Source organism: Pezoporus occidentalis, unplaced genomic scaffold, assembly GCF_034315485.1.
Source record: "Pezoporus occidentalis ecotype Australia unplaced genomic scaffold, CSIRO_AGI_Poc_V1 ctg69, whole genome shotgun sequence".
NCBI classification, from domain to species: domain Eukaryota; kingdom Metazoa; phylum Chordata; class Aves; order Psittaciformes; family Psittacidae; genus Pezoporus; species Pezoporus occidentalis.
The window spans coordinates 1120930-1137548 of NW_026916041.1; the positions used below are offsets into that span (position 1 = coordinate 1120930).

General features: G+C 47.6%; 1 protein-coding gene across 1 annotated transcript in view; it reads right to left on the reverse strand.

Moving 5' to 3' along the window:
* TPD52 (tumor protein D52) overlaps positions 1–10043 on the reverse strand; it is a 41759-nt gene extending 31716 nt beyond the window's left edge. Inside the window, exon 1 of the mRNA XM_062641578.1 lies at positions 9936–10043. Coding sequence (XP_062497562.1) covers positions 9936–9957 — 22 coding nt within the window. The 5' untranslated portion in view covers positions 9958–10043. The remainder of the gene's footprint in view (positions 1–9935) is intronic.
* Between the last annotated feature and the right edge of the window lie 6576 nt (positions 10044–16619).

Here is a 16619-nt window from a genome sequence, read left to right on the forward strand (position 1 = left end):
CTCCTTCTCCCTTCTGGTCACACTTGCAGGATATGGCTGGCTTTCTGAACTGCAAGCACACGCTGCCAGCTCATGTCCAGCTTTTCATCCACCACTACCCCAAGTCCTTCTCTGCAGGGCTGCTCTCAATCCATTCATCCCCCCAGCCTGTACTGATACTGGGGGTTACCCTGACCCACAACAATTTTCCAGAACAAATTCCACACTTAACAGTGTGCATAACTTACAACTCAGAAGCTGGTGTTTTAATCAACGTACCCAGGCAGATGCATTAGGGAAAAGGCTCACCTACCATTCCAGCTATACTCTAAGAGCACCAATTACCTTCCCTGCAGGACTGCTGGACTGCTAAAACCAAATCTTCACCACCATGATTCATGGGGAAACACACTGAACAAGTACCCCCATACACACGCCAGCAAAGCCAAGAAATGCTTCTTTACAGCAGTGCTCTGTACTGTCTGACCAGCCCAGCCAGCAAGCAGTTGTGTGGCCCTGCACACAGCAGCAGTATCCTGCAGCCTATGCAGTGTCTCTGGCAGATGCCACATGCCCGGTGATCTTCTGTTTTTCCCTTGATGGGAAACACAACTGAACAAGTTTGTACTGAACAGCAGCACTGGTGGTTGCTGAAACTGAGTAGTAAAGGATGCACTTGTGGTAGACACATTTCTCTGAACAAATTAACTGCTGGATACAATGCAGTCCAAAACTGAACACTGCCCCTAACAGAATACTCAGAGATTCCTAAAAAAAAAAAAAAAAAAATACAGTTCACTGACTATTTAAAGATTAACATTTAGCCACTGCATATTACTTTTCCAAAGAAGTTTACTACTAACTATCCACACTGGTTCTGCTAGACTGAATAGTGCTAGCAGCGTTTAGCAAGGCAGTGAACCCAGAAAGGACCATTACTTAGACTGACCTGCAGCCCTGCCAGAGCATCAGGATGGAACAAGAACTGGTAGGGAGGATAGCATGCAAGGGTCAAAACATGGCCTGACACCTGGGAGAAGTAGGGAGCAGGACCCACACTGTGTTCAGTCTTGCTCTGTAAGATCAGGAATGGGCAACCACTTGGCAAGGAGCAGCACAACCCCAGCTTGCTCATTTCAGACACAACACCCAGCCTTCTTCAGATGTCCAGACAGTCATGGCTTTGGGATCCCCACTGCAGTAACTTCTGCTCCCTGGCCCTTCACGTGATTCCAGAGGTGGTGATAGCCCACATGGTAACGCTCTAATTACAGTGGGCAGACACATCCCTTGTTCAAGGGCTCACACACTACCTATAGCTGGAGTGCTGTAGCTGCATGGCACCCAAAGAGTCTTCCTAGGCAGGTGACATAAAGGGCTGTCACAACCCAGATGACAAGAAGCTAAAACAAATACCCGCCAGGCAGGCACCAGAGTGATTCTGGGAGAAGAAGAAAAACTCACTGCAGGTCCATCCTTTTACTCAAGCTCAAATCATCTCCAAAAAATTTCTGGAGCACAACAGTGCAAGTGGCTTGTGAAGGGGATGAAACACAGCATGAATGGTGCTTTCAAGAGCTCATGCCTCCAAGCAAAGCACACTGCAGTAATATGGCCCATTTTCCTTCTGCCAAGACAGGCACATCTGACAACAGGAAAGTCAATACTTAAACCTGGCTCCTTCCCCAGCTGGTTCACTAGACTGGTGCTCCTCATCCCCGAAGGCCCATCGGCTGCTCAGCAGGCTTCTTCAAGGGCTGCCTAGCAGGCTTCTTCAGGGGCTGCCTAGCACAGATTTGAGTGGTGCCATGGAAAACAGCATGCAGCAGCCTGCAATCCACTCACACAGACTGAAGCCTGTCTATGTTCAGGCACAAAGCTAAGCTTTGCAAACAGCAATCAAAGAGTACAGAAGAGTCAACAGCTTAGTTATAAACAGCGGTAGATCTGGGCATTTCTGCTCTGCCTTCAGTCTGCTCTTCGAGACTCCTCAGATGTAGGCAAAACACTTGGGAGCTGTGCTGAAGGGATGTGTCTTCTACAGAGCAATACAGCGACTAGTGAGCAAGACACACTTCAGCCAGCATGAGCTGTGCTCATTTAATACCCCCGACCTTTCTTTTGGGTTGGAAGTACTGGTTCCTACTTTCAGGACAGTTTATTTAAAGACACTTACAGGAAAGTCCCTGTATAGCTCCAGTCCTGGGAGCCTTTGTGAGAAAAAGCAGGGGACATAATCAGGACTCAAACTACACTGCAGAGACTACAGAGAACCAGAAGATCCAAATTTAGATAAACGGCCTTCTTCAAAGACAGCCCTCCCTTCCAGGTGCTGCAGATTCCCAGCAGAGTATTCCCAGCATCTGGACTGGGACATCAGATAGCAATGACTCCAGAAGCATCATCAGAGGGGTTTCTTTTAAATTCAGCCATCCTGATAAAGTTAATCAAGAGTTTCTAATGCCATAATGTGATACTGTTTAAGCCAAGAACAGCTGAAGAGAGGGACAAGTTGGATCGCTTTTTGCTTATCACAGGACTTCTGCTAGCAGTTTACTTTAGAAACAAGTAAACAAAGCAAAACAGACATGAGCAACATCCCCAGTGCTGACAGCTGAAGCATGCTGTTTGCCATGCTGAAGAGCAGCTGAGAAGCATTACTTACAAAGCTTCTTTTTCAACATTTTCTATGTCTTTCCTCATAACCCAAAATCGCTGTCAAGCATAGGTTCTGATCCTAGCGAAGCACAGGAGAAGCACCTGACTGAAAACAGCAACTCCAACCCAGGTCACCTCCCTTGGCACATCTTTCAGTCTGGCTCAGGGGGCTCTGATGAAACTCCACTCTCCCCTAGCTGCTACAGAGAAGAAAGCAAAACAGGAAAAAAACTCTGCTTTTCTGCCTCTGCTGGCCTCTCCCACCACCCCCAGCAAGCTGCAGCTGCTCGCCAGCCTCTTTGTTACCCCACAACACCATACTGCCACTGCTAGAAACAGGCCATAAGCTTTAAACGAAGTCTGCAAGTCCTCGGGACTAGAGGCTTGTCAGGCTTGCTCTGTCTAAACTCTTCTTGATTAGCCTGCAGCTTTATTTGGTGTACCTCAGAAAGCAGAGATGGGATGTGACAGTACAGACGTGGTATGGTAAGCAATAGGGCACAGGGTTGACATTGGAGACCCCATAGCTGTAGGAAAGTCATCAATCACCAAAAGAGATCTGCAGCTGGACAAAACTATTTTAAAGGTAACAAACAGAGCAAAGAAATAATATCTAACATACATTATTTATAGAACAGATTTGGACATAACACAGAGGTTGCAGAGCAATGAAAGAAAGAGCAAACATGTAAAAAGCAAATATGACAGAAGGATCCCAGTGGATACTACAGTGAGGAAGAAGCAGCCATCAATATCCTATTACTCCAGCAAAGGAGTTACAATGCTGACAACATGCTATAATATCCTTGCCACCACCCAGATGACACTACCAGTTTCAGAAGTCAGGGGAAGGATGAATATAACACCAGGAAGAGGTGTACAAAGTAAGTAATAATAAAGGTAATGTTGGATGCACTAAGACTTCATCTGCATAGTCTTTTTCTGTAGTAAGATCTAAACTAATACTCATTCTTGAATTAAATCATTAAAATTTCAATTGAAACAACTATATGTTTTTTGCTTTTAGATATATAGATAGATACACACACAAAGCACGCTTCCTGTCTGCCTATGAAGTTTTTAAGCACAGGACACATTTATTGTGCTGCTGTTAGGCTACAAGCAAGAGAGGGCAGTTCAAAACCTGTCACTCTGAACATGTGTAGCACAGCATGTTCCTACAGACCTCAGTTTTGCAGGAACTGCTGACCACCTCTCCCAGGCTCAACCAAGGCAGTGTGTACATTTGCTGGACCACTGTCAGAGCATCCGAAGACACTTACTGCTCTACTCTCACACTCTGCAATGGAGAAGTCAACTTGTGAAACAGGAAAGGTGCTTCTGTCAGTGACAGCATTCAGACCTCAACAGCAGCACTGGTTTCTCACTAGATAGCATCAATCCACCCTTTCTGTTAGGAGCGAGTAACAGCACGACTGTTTTTCCACACACCAGCATTTGCTGGCAGCCAGTGAACTCCCTGCTGTGTCCCCAGACCCCCCTGGGCAAGTGGCTGCAGACTCAGGCAGGCAACTGACACCACTTGTAGCTGCAATAGAATTAAAACCCATAGAGCTGTCTACACCTCTACCAGAGGTGTTTTCTTAATGGGGCAACCACTTTATCGTCGGTTCATGATACCACTCTGCCAAAACACCAAAGCCAACACACAGCTACATATTCTTTCAGCTCCCTTAACCAGGGAAAGAAAGGAAAGAGGAAGAGTAGCAAGAGGAAAGAGCAGGAGTGACACTGAACCTTCAGGAGAACCAGATCAGAAAGTTATGGAGAGCTGGTCTGCTACTGCTGCCCTTTTCCAAAAGAAGGCTTGTTGTTGAAAGCCTGCCCTCCAGTATGAGGGGTTTCTCTCAAGGCTCCCAGTCTCAATAAGACACACCAAAACATGAGGGGTTCTGAAGATGCTTGCTACCTTTAACAGGAGAGAAAGCTATCCCTCCAGAGTCTTAAATTGAAGCTGACAGACTGACAGTTCTGGCTGAACAAGAGCATTTCAATTTAGTGCTTAATCTCACTTAATGCTTGTTTTCCCTTTCAGTCACTCTTTGTTTGACATTTTTCTGCTTACCCACTGCAGGGTATTAAAAGCACTATGGCAAACACCTCCTTTGCTCCATGTAGCCAATCTCAAATCAGAAGCACCCATATCACAGAGAGGCAACAGCAGGGTTATCATCATCATGATTCTACCTGGATGTGAGCTTTTCTTAAAAAGATGAAAAATCCCACATCCATCAGATGTTGGCTGCACAGGCTGAAACAACCAACACTGTTGTTCTTTCCTATTAAACTAAGAATGAAGTTGTTTGGGGTTTTATTTATGTTTTGAAAGCTGGTCAAGAAAACACTGGCTTTCAAGATGACTCCCTGCAGTGCATCTGCTGTCATGGAAACATCATTTTTTGAAAGAGACAGCCAATATCCTTCACCTGCAGCGATGTCCAGCACCCTCGGCAATCTGCAATCCACAGTCCACAAACAACTCACTAATTTCAGGTGGTGAATCTCATCCCTTAACTTCATACAAGGCTTCTCTGTATTGGCTGACAGGATCCCTCCCCATAAAGGGGACCTGTTCCTGTTAAAGGAGCAAATGCTTGTGAAGGAAGAGGAAAAGCCTACCCAGCACCCCAGCCTTCACAACACTTGGGACAGCCAAAGGTTTCAGGGTGCACTCACCCAGTGCATGGCAGAAAGCATCAGAAGCCCACTTCCCTTGACACCCAGTTTCCCCCAGGACTATGCTGAGATCTGGCTCATGAAGCAGAGGCTGTTAGTTAAGAGCTACTGTATTTAGCAGCTGTAGAAGATAAGGAAAAGAAGATGCACATACAAGACAGACAGGAGCAAGAAAATTAATACAAATAGAATTTCCAAGGAAGACTAGGGCAGCACATGGTTACTGCGAGCCCCTGCAGATGGAAGGGGCCGTACTCAGAAGTTTCCACATGCAGCTGAAAGCAGCTCAATAGCACCTGTGCCCAGACCAGCTTTAGGAAAGGTGTTAACATATGGCAGCCAACCTCAGCCATAGAAATCAGCTGTTCCCACTTTCCCCACAAAGCAGCCAGATCAAGCAGAGCCAGTTGCCTGCCCAGCCTGCAATAGTGCAGTTCTTAAACTGGAGCCAAGGCACAACACTTTGTTTTGAGCCAGCAAGCCCAGACATAGCCTCCAAGGTCTCCCAGTGCTTAGGTGGGCATTTGCAGTGGGAAAAGGGGAAGTCCATGAGCTGTTTCACACGGCTTTGAAGTGTGGGAAACTGGAACAGGATTTGTATCAATTTCATGTCACTGGGATTTTAAAAGCCTCCAGCAGTTACAGCTTGACCTCAGCTGGAGGATCAAAGGAAGCAGATCCTTAACCAAGCTCTACCTATCACAAAAGGTCAGAGAGCAGGCTTTAGTCTGGCTGGGTGAAGCACTTGAAGTCATGACTGCAGGCAACAGTGCTGGTTATAGGAAACAGGGACAGAATATCCACAAGCAGCAGACTCTTTCCACTGCTGAAGAGCAGTGCAGGCTCCCCCTTCCACCTCCTCCTGAGGCGGGTGCAAGCATGAATGAAGAGTTCAAGTCACCCCTCAATGCCCAAGTTCTGGAGACAGCAGGAACAGCTGACACTGCTCCAGCCTCCCACCCCACGCTAATGCACGGGCAGATGCTTGTGCATCAGCTGCTCCAGCATGCCCCCAACACAGCTCACCCATCCCCTGCATGTCAGCACCTCATTCCTGCACCAGCTGACAGGAAGGACAGCAATAGCACTAAATAACACACGTAACACCACTCTGTCAAGCCAGGACCCTCAGCCTGGGTCACAACAACGTGATTGCCACACCCCCTCCCCAAGTTTTTCATGCAAGAGAGGGGCAGACTTGCTATTGCTCAAGGGACCTACTGATAGAACTGATTTGCTATTTTTTCCTCTTTCATCTTCAACTTGCTGCTGCAGACAGTCAGCTCAGTGAAACCATTCTTCCTTTGCAGCTCCAACACCAGCTGTCCACTCATGTTTACTTACAAGTCTCTGATTTCACAATTGCATGTTAAGAAAATAAAAAGTTTCTCACCTACAGTACTGCAAGTACCCAGTGATAAAGAAAGCAAATAAAGCAGCAGAGAAAGGTGGAGCTTCGTCCATTAGGACAGTGGGAGAAATCTTGTCCTACTGCCAGCAACAAGACCTTTCCGAACAAAAGGAACACTAAGATCCATTTTGTCAGGCCCAGAAACGCAAGTCAAGGCGTCAAGGAAAAGAAAGGCTTATCTACTGTCTCAAGGAATCATGTTCAGTGGTTTGGGACTCCCAAGTCTCACAAATCCAAAAGACTTTGAAAGACGCCACGTTACATAAGTGAATTGCTGCTGAACAGTAAGAGGAGCTTCCTAAACACAACATCAGAGGTGCAGTATTTACCAGGGAACTGTTTGCGCTGTGCTACACATGTCCATGAGACTAAGCAGCAGTCCCCTCATTCACAGGACACCAGCACATTGTTTCTACTGTTGAGGCAGCTTCATTCTTGTTTTCCCAACGGCGAACTGCACCAGCACTAACAGTGCCAAGACACACAGACTCTTTTTGCAAGCAAAACAAGGTACAGGATTTCTTTGGGTCTCTTTTGGGGTGGGGGGACAGGGACACACTCTTCATCTCAGGAAAATATTTATTATATGCATTTGGCTTGAGCCAACCCTACTGCTTTGGTGCTTGTAACCACAAAGCAAGAGACCCCAAGAACTTCCGACCAGGCTTCCCAGAGCAGTTGGAATGCACCAAGCACCATGTAGAGGCACAGAGCCAGGCCAAACATCTCTCACTGTAAACAATGACAGTTCAAGTGAACAGTTGCTCACCGGTCGCAGGCTAGTAACAACTATTTAAGGACTGTTGCCATACCTGACTGCTCAAGAGAAAGGGAAGACTTAAACACATTATACACCTGGATTATCAGCCTTGTACTAGTTTGGCTGCAGTCTTAACTACAACGTGGATTTTCTTCCCACCTCCTAACTTTGCTAGCCAAGACAGCTGTCATGGTAACAACAAAAAGTGCAACCTCTGACTCACTTTTAAACAAATTAATTTCTGGTTAGAGGAGGCAATACAGGATGTTCAAGCCAGCCCCAGAGACAGGACCTGGCACCCTGGATTTTAGCCAAGTACGTGGCTCTAGTGAGTAATACCATAACATCAAGCACAATTTCAAACACCAGCACTCCAGTTTCCCAGGAAAATGGGTCTCTGAAGGCTAACTAGCAGGGTATTAGTAGCCACTGACTGAACAAGCACAAGTGTATTGGCCAGTCTAGATTTTCCTGCTGTACCTGCAGGTCTCCACCTTACCCAAAAGAGAAAATAGCATAATCACCTCCAAGAAGAAGGTAGAGAAGGTGTTGCACCATGTTTGATCCACAGCAGTCACGTCACACCAGATACACTGTTCTGATCTACCTCTGCACCTGAGGTGTGGTTCTGAGGTGCAGTTTGGATGAACCTTCTTCATCTAAAGCAGTATTCATACAAAAATGAGTTCACCAGCAAAACAAGCCTCTAGAAAGCATCAGCATTGTCACTAAAGCTTTTCAAATGATAGCAGTCTTCTACTCTCCCATTATAAGTTGTACAAGACCCTACAGTTGCAATAAGGGTGCTTGCCTTTTAACAGGCTCAAACACAGGGAAAGAACTCCAGGACAAATACTGAAATCTGTGTTAACACTCCTGCAGTTGCAATTAAAATCTTGATATAACTGACAGTTGTGCTGTTTTCTAGCTGAATGGTTCCTCTTGTCAGTCCCCAAGAATACGGGTTGGGGAGGGAAGGGTATCCTTTTTTGTTATTGCTGTTTTGGGGGGGTTGAGTTTGTTTGGGTTGGTTTAATGTCTATAAATTGAAGATAGATACACGATTTCAGAATGGCTGAAGGAACCTCCCTGAAGAAGTTTAAGCCCCTCCACCAGATTATCTTCTGCTCTTGCAAAAATAATCTGTATATAGAGAAAAAGGCAAGTTAAATCAGAAGTCATTGCTAATTGCACAGATGTACTACAGCAACCTTAAAACACTTAAACAAGAGCATGGACAGATGAAGGATGGTGCCTGAACCAGCTCACCGGGCAGAGATGACCCTGCAGAGTCCCAGTACCTCGTGTGCCTCCAACACTGGTGCTGCCACAAATGAACACTTCCCACCGTCCCGGGCATGCAGAGCAGGCAAACGCTGAACAGAGCTAGCCCGAGGGCACAAAGGCCCATCAGCCCTACCAGCTTGCTCAAACAAAGCAGCTAATTGACCCCGGCTTGCCTTACTTCGGCTGGTGGAAAGCAGCTCGTGTGCAGTTCAGTACTACACCATACAAGACTCAAACAGACACACGGATCAGTAGGATGTATGCAATACACCTCTGCGGGAGAAGCTTTTCTAGCAAGAAACCCTGCTCTGCCCGCAATCAGGTCAGCCCTCATCAAGGCACCAACTACTCTCTTCGGCAGCAGCCCCAAGGGTTTTTCCTCTGTTTTAAATAAACCATTAAGGCAGGCTGTTCCAACCGCGGCAGCCTGCATAACGCTCTTCCCCAGGCCACAAGCACCTGGTGAGGGAAGCACCACCGCCCTGGGCAGCCGCGGAGCCACCCTGCCACCGCTGGGGAGCGGCGGGGCAGCCGCCAACGTGGAGCTGCCGGGCAGCGCCGGGCTGGGGAGATGGAAGAGGAAATAACCCTGCGAAGCGCGCCAGTTAATCACAAGTTGCACACCTGTAACACGGCCTTGTTCTACTTCAGGGGGCAAGCACAAAGTTTACTCTCCCCACAATCCCGGTCGGGAAGGCCGGCATACACCGCCGCGGCCCGGGGAGCGGGCGGGGTGAAGGCAGCCGCTCCGCCGCTCGGTTCCGCATTTCCCGCGGCAGGAGGCGCAGCCCGCGGCAGGCCGGGGGACCCCTTCCACACTGCCCCGGGCCCGGCGGAACTGCGTGGCCAGGATCTCCTCACTGCCGCCGCGGGAGATACCTCATGAGGGGACTTCCCCGCCCGGCGCGGGGCACGGAGGGGGACATAGGGTAGGGCGGGGAGAGGTGAGCCGAGCCGGGCCCACCGCTGGCAGGGCAGGGCAGGGCAAGGCAAGGCAAGGCAAGGGAAGGCTGTTCCCGGCCGAGAGTGCCGACAGCTGCGAGAGAAGCCGCCGTCGCCCCGCGCAACGGCGGCGCCAGGCACCACCACCCACCGCGCGGGACCGCCTGAGGCGCTGCGACAGCCCCCGCCCTCCCGTTCTACCTTGGTCCCTCGGGGGCTCCATGACGAGTCCCTAGGCCGGTCCCCGCTCTCCTCAGCTCAGCCGCCGGCTGCTGGCTGGCGGCAAAGGCACCGCCCGGGCTCCAGGGGGCGGGGCCACTCACGTCAGTCAACGGCGCGCCCCGCCGCGCCCAGGTGAGCGTGGCCCGGTCACGGTCCGCAGCCGCGGCACGGCGGGTGCTGTCCCGGCAGCCACCGCCAGCCGCCCCGGGTCACCTGCTGGACCGGCGGGGCGAGCCCAGAGAGTCTTCGCGTTTCGTGCACGCAGCGCCTTCAATCCTGTGCTAGCAGTGCTAGAGATGGACCCGGGCGCGTCCGGCCGCGGGCTCTCCATCGGTCCAGATGCACCGGCTGTATTTGCCGCTGCCGGGCAGCGCCTGGTCCCTGCAGTGCTCCTTGCAGCTCCGCGTCCTGGGCGGCTCCTGCGGCCATGTGCAATCTCTAACGCGACCCTGCGCTGGCTGCGTGAGAAAAGTGAACAGGCTGTGCCTGTAATTAACACAACGAGCAGGGGGAGGCTGCCGAAGCACAACGAGGGAGGAAATCCAGCAGTGCCGCTGTGGAAGCTGCCCGTGCTGGCGGTTCTCCGGTTTATTTTATGCTCGTCAGCAAAGCATACGCACGCTCACAAATCACACCACATTACAGAGATTAAACTGTGATTCTATTTTCACTTTGGAGATTGCGCTGCAGGGCTCGCTAGCATTGCACCAGCCAAGCCAGTGCATTGTGTGTTAGTGAGACTTGGAAAAGAGAACCACCACCGTCCCAGCTGCAATCTGAGCCCTTTCCATTAAAATAACATTAAGAGAAGAGAGGTTTTCATTACATGTTTTGCACAGCAGGCTGCTTTACAGGACCACCCAGAATATTAAGCTACCAAAGAGATATTTTCCTCCACCCTTTTCAAATCCCTGGCCTTGACATCTATGGATTTAATTGTTTGAAAAGATCAATGTTTGTGCAGACTGAGCAGCAAGGCCTTCACGGCATGGGCTGTGTGAATAGCTAAATTGTTCAGCATTTGCGGTCACAAGGCAGAGCACAATAGAGAGTCAGGAGGTGCCAACTCAGGATGGCTTGGCTTTACATAACAAAGAGCAGCAGCAGCAAATCCAGGTATTTTTAAATCTACAGGACAGCTGAGGAACGTGAGCTTCTGCTAGGGTAAAGGAATGCGTGCTGATATTCTAGGATCTGCACAGCTGCAGATGAAGGCTGTTACAATGGTGCCATAAAAACAGCGAGTAGAATATATCCCTGCACGTTTATACCTTGTTCCATCTCATAGCACAGAAATGAACTTGCTCAAATGTATGATTCTCACCGCAGGCTCATCCCACATCCCACATATCTCAGTTATGTTTTATGCCTGCTTCAAAGCTCAAACTCAGATATTTCAGAAAGTACATCAGCTTCTTTTAACAAAAAAAAAAAAAAAAAAGATTTTTCCCACAGTACTCCACTTGGAGTCTCAAGCTTTCCCACTGAGCAGCTGTTATGTGATACGTGATCTGTAATCACAGTGGAAGAATATCAACAGCATTAAAGTTTGCCCCACTTTGCATCTACTTTAACAGCAGTCCTGGCAGTGCTGGTGAGGAACCAACCTGCAGAGCAGTGAAGCTGTCAGCATCTCACTGCTCTGTTACAGACAGGGATATTTTACTAGCACATTCCAAAAAGCAAGAGCTAGAGACCAGGAGAGGAGTATGACCTGGAGAGCTGGTCCAGGACCCTCTGCCAGTGATACTCACCAGCCCACCTGAGTGGATCAGACCACTGCTGATGCACTCCCCACTCACCCAGCTGAGGAATGCCCTGTTCAATGCAGGTGTGGCCTTAATGTGCACAGTCGTGCACACATTTTGCTGAGCTCAGTGTCCAAGTTAATAAATGCCCCTTCCCAGTCCCCTTAGGCACTCCACAGTGTGGTTTCCCTATCAGCTGAGACTCACTCACAGTGGCAACGGGGCTATTTGTGGGATCAAATCCCAATCAAGTCCCCAGCTGTCCTGTTCAGAAAGATTTTAGATGCAAGAGAGACATGAAAAACCTACATCTCCAGATACAGTGACATATTCCCTTTTTACACTGGCTAGAGAGGAGATGGAAGACAGAAAGTGCTAAGCCCCCACCACAGCCTCTGGTTCCTTTCCCCAGAAGTAAAGAATTAGCACTTTTTCCCTACCCGCATTGTAAAGCAGCATTAGTTGCCCTCTGACTTGAGTTCAGAGCTGGATTTAGCCACTCCCTGGCAGGCAGAGCAGACTTTCAGTCTGCAATAATTAATGAAAGGCAAGAACTAAGCAAATCAGCTCTCAAACTTCAACGCCTCTGCTTCATTCTTCCCTGGCCTGTGTCAGGACAAGCTGCCAGAGCCTGAGAGTGATTTTACAGGGGAAAAAAGCATCCATGGGGGTGAAGCAGCCCCCAGTAGACAGACACATCTGTGTGCACACATGGGAGACCGGTTCCCACAGCAGCCAAGCATGCACAGGGGAAGGGTTGCAAGGCAGTGACCAAGGAAAGTCATTGGGTTGGACAGAGCTGCTAATAATAGTATCATTGCCAGAACAGTCTGGAAAGAGCTTGTCCTGCCCTGCACTAGAACAGGAGCCCACACAACCCCACCAGGCATACCTCTCTCCAAGCTACAATCCCAAGCAGCTCTTGAGTCTTCAAGCATCCCTGCTGACCTTGCACTGGGGAAACAGGAGGAAAACCATGCTGATTGTAAGGATTTGTTGTTCTGAAGTAGCAAAACAGTTTTTGCAGGTTGCTAAGCTTTTCATTGACCAGGGTTTAGCTGACACTGCAGCAGTCAGACCCTGACCTGAGGCTGTGCAGGAAACACAGGCTGGCAGGAAATAAGTACCTTGCTCCACAGCACGTTTGAATAGCAACGAGTTCTATGGAAGTGATAACAATATTGTCTAGATTTCCTTGCTGCATATTGAGTGTAAAAATCCCTGTGGAAGGGTCTCTTGCACCAGCAGCAGACACACTGGTGCACTGCATCGCCAGTGCTTCCCCAGCCTTGAAGTGACTGCTGCTTTCAGAGATCTCACAAAACAGCTCTCTCCTCACCGTCTGCATTCTCATAGTAGTAAGGGGTACTTGAGCTCCTTCACATCCCATTTCTCTCTTTATCTCCCATCTATACTACAGCAATTCCTCAAATTTTATGCAACAAAAAGCTCTACAAGTATTACTTCATCCTGTTGCAATCATAAATGCTGGTGCAAAATGTACTTCTTGAAGTCAAGTCCAAAGGCAGCAGTGTTTGTTAACGCAAATACCTTGAACTGTCCTTAAGTCTTCAACTTCCCTCCTTCCTGCAACTGCAATGCCAATCTCGGCATCAAGAACAGCTTTAGTACTTTTTACATTTAACAGCCCATGTAAATCAGTATTGCCATGGCTTGATTGGTTCAGGAGCAAAGGAAGTAAGTTGCTGTTTAGTTTTGGTTTATGTTTTTATTTTTTTAAAGGCATGTTGTGGAAAAGAAGAGGTGCTCTTGGAGAGGGAACAGATAAGCATGCAATTAAAGGAACACCTTCCTTTGCAAGCCACATGGGAAAAGTATGTTTCAATGTCCAACAGCCTCTTTGATAGGACAAGATGGGATTAATAGCTATTAGCTTCCTTAGTGCTGTCCAGATTCACACTGTGGCATTCAGTCCCACACTAGACCAAACACTAGAGAATATATCTGCACAGTCAGGTCATCAGAGGGATTTGCACTAAGACAGTGGTAGGGTACAACAGGTTCTAAGTTGTGTGCTTGCTAATAGGCAGTCGCAGCACAGTTCTCCCCCTTCCTACACACCCCTCTCACCACACACAGGTTACCTTTGGCCAAGTAACATCCCCGTGCCTTTGTTTAATAAGGGATGATGTTTAATAAGCTTGTTAGAGCTCATCCCTGAAAGCTGTTGCTGGGCATCACCTCCACATGGTGAGCACTGGAACAGGCCAACCAGCATTCACAGCACATTCATACGCAACCCAACCCCAAGAGTCTCTGATCCCTGCTGAAGTGTGAGGCATATGCGGAATAACATGACTCTAGCACAGACTTTGAGAGCACAAAGCTGAAATGTGTATTTTACAAATCTAAATTGCATTTCACAAATATTTTATCCTTGCATCAGGTTGAGCACAGAAACTGAAATTCAGAGAACTGGAAATACAGAACTAGTGCAGGAACCTCTCTAGAATTCATAATACCTTGTGAGATGCCTTTACACAAGTTAAGTTCCATTATAGAGGTGGGGAACTGTGACAACTATATGCTAGAATCTCTTGTGCTGAGCAAAATAATGGCATTGTCTGTCACATTCAACAGAGCACATGAGAAGATATGTATATATTTCTCCAGAAGCCTTTCCAGTGAATAAAATGGTCCCAGACTAATAATACTTGTTATTTAGACAGAGCCATCCTTGCTTGGGATCTCTTCTAAACAGACTCTAGCAGCAGCATAAGGAACAATATTTTTTTCCAGATATATTTGAGTCTGATATAAACATAGGTATTTTCTACAGAAAAACATGCTTCAGTTCTCTCATTTATATAAAAAGCTAACGCAAAATTTCTCAGCTGCTTCTGGGTAATACATGATGGTAACTTGGAAATAAAGCAGTTTTAGAGGTTATGTATGATGTATAAAAACATATAAATATTACTTACTGTCAGATGATCAAGTTTCTGGTACGTAGGGAGAGGATGGAAGGTATTCCAGCAGTCTTCCCTGGTTTTCCTCTAGTCTTGCTCTGGATGATCACATGCAAACAAGAGTAACAAGGCTGAGGAAAAACAATCAAGAATTGACAACATGAGGCCAGCAAAAGCATTACTAGAGTGGTCTAAACATTTTTGCTAATACAATCCAGCATCATCAAAGCTCTTCAAAACATCAGGTAATGCCAACAAGATGCAAACATTTTGGAGAGTGTGCTGGAACCTTGAAAAATGGCTTTAGACACTTTCGTTTCCCCCTATTTCCCTTTGTACTCTTATTTTTACTGTCTGTGGAGGACTAGTGTCACTAGCACACTCTTGTCACTACAGCACAGAATGGCTGATGCCTGTGTAGCTGACTCAGGTCTGAGGCTGGAAAGGACTATTTGGTACTTCGGTGGTAGCTGCTTTCCAAAGAAACATAGAGGGGGTTAAATAAAACCAGTAACTTGGGAAACCCAGAGAAGCAGAGAAATTGCTAATGTTCCTGATTTACAGGCAGGGAAACTGAGGCACCAACCACTGAAATCATTCCAGAAAAGCTCTAAGGGGAGAGATGGGGAGCCTGGAAAAGACCCAGAGCAGGGGTTCACAAGGACACAATCTGAATTTTCTCTGATCTAAAGACCCAAGATGAAGGTTTTGCAGGAATATCCCTGCTGAAGCAAAGAGTATCATAGTTAACAAAGCAGACTTTCCTTATCCTCTCTGTCAAAAGGATTTCTGATCCATTTAACAAGAGGTAAAGGCTTTTTCTGAAAGACACAAACCTGTAATACTTGGCATATTCTGACACCTACTCTAACCATATGGAGGAATATTTATAGTCCCAGCAGGTAAACGAGTTGTGGGCAGGGAACACAACTAATTTAATAGCATGAGTGATTTAGACACACATTCAGGAAAGCCATCTTGCTCCACTGCATGCCCAGCAGCAGGGGTTATTCTTTTATAATTCCACAACAGCTTCATTCAACAGGACGAGGCTTCTGTAAAACACCAACTGTGGAGATACAGGAAATACATTGCCAGCCAGAAAGAACATCAGGATTCCCTAAGACAGCCTCAGCCAAAAGCCAGCCCCATCTCTCTGAGCAATCCACAACATTCATCACCTTCCAGTCTGCATCCAGACACACCTACTTGTCTACTGCACATCCTGAAGCAGGATTTGCCTTTAAGCTTTGGTTAGCTTCCAAAATAGCACCACATTCCTCCCTTTGAGAACAGCAATGCCAACACACCTTCCTCTCTCAGCCAGCAGACACCCCAAAGGGAAAATAGGAGAGGCATTTGGGGGTGGGATGCTGGGAATAACAAGATTTGATGGGAAGCTGCTGCAGAATGTATGGAGGAAAGGAGGGGACTGGAAATACCTGAGTAGAGAATCACAGAGAAGGGAATGGGGCATGGAGCACAACTACATAGGGAGCCTACAAAGAGTCAGAGTGGAGGTTGTGGCCATGGGAATTTAGGCAAGATGAGCCATGGAATGTAGGGAGACGCATTGGTCCAATTCCCTCTGGAAAAAAAAATATAGATGATAAATCTGAAGGGAGAAACCTGGTCAGTAATGAGAAGTCTGAAGGCTGGCAATAGGTAAGAAAGAGGCAAGACTGAGCATGGGACATGCTCCATAGTGCCACTTGGCAGCTTTAACCAAAGCCTATAGTTAGGTGTTTACTTGCCAGAACCCCCCATCATGGTGTGCAATGCCAAGACACAGGTTTAGAGAGGCATGGGTTTTCCTCAGTCTAGCTCCCAGCTAGATGCCTCACAGTTTTAAATCCTGATGGTGCGTTTTGTACCATAACAATGGTACCAATGGCCATGCTGGACACCACCTACACATGGAGACCTCTGGAATAGTGCTACCAACATGGCAATCTGCCTTTGCTTTGCCACCTAAAACTCCATCT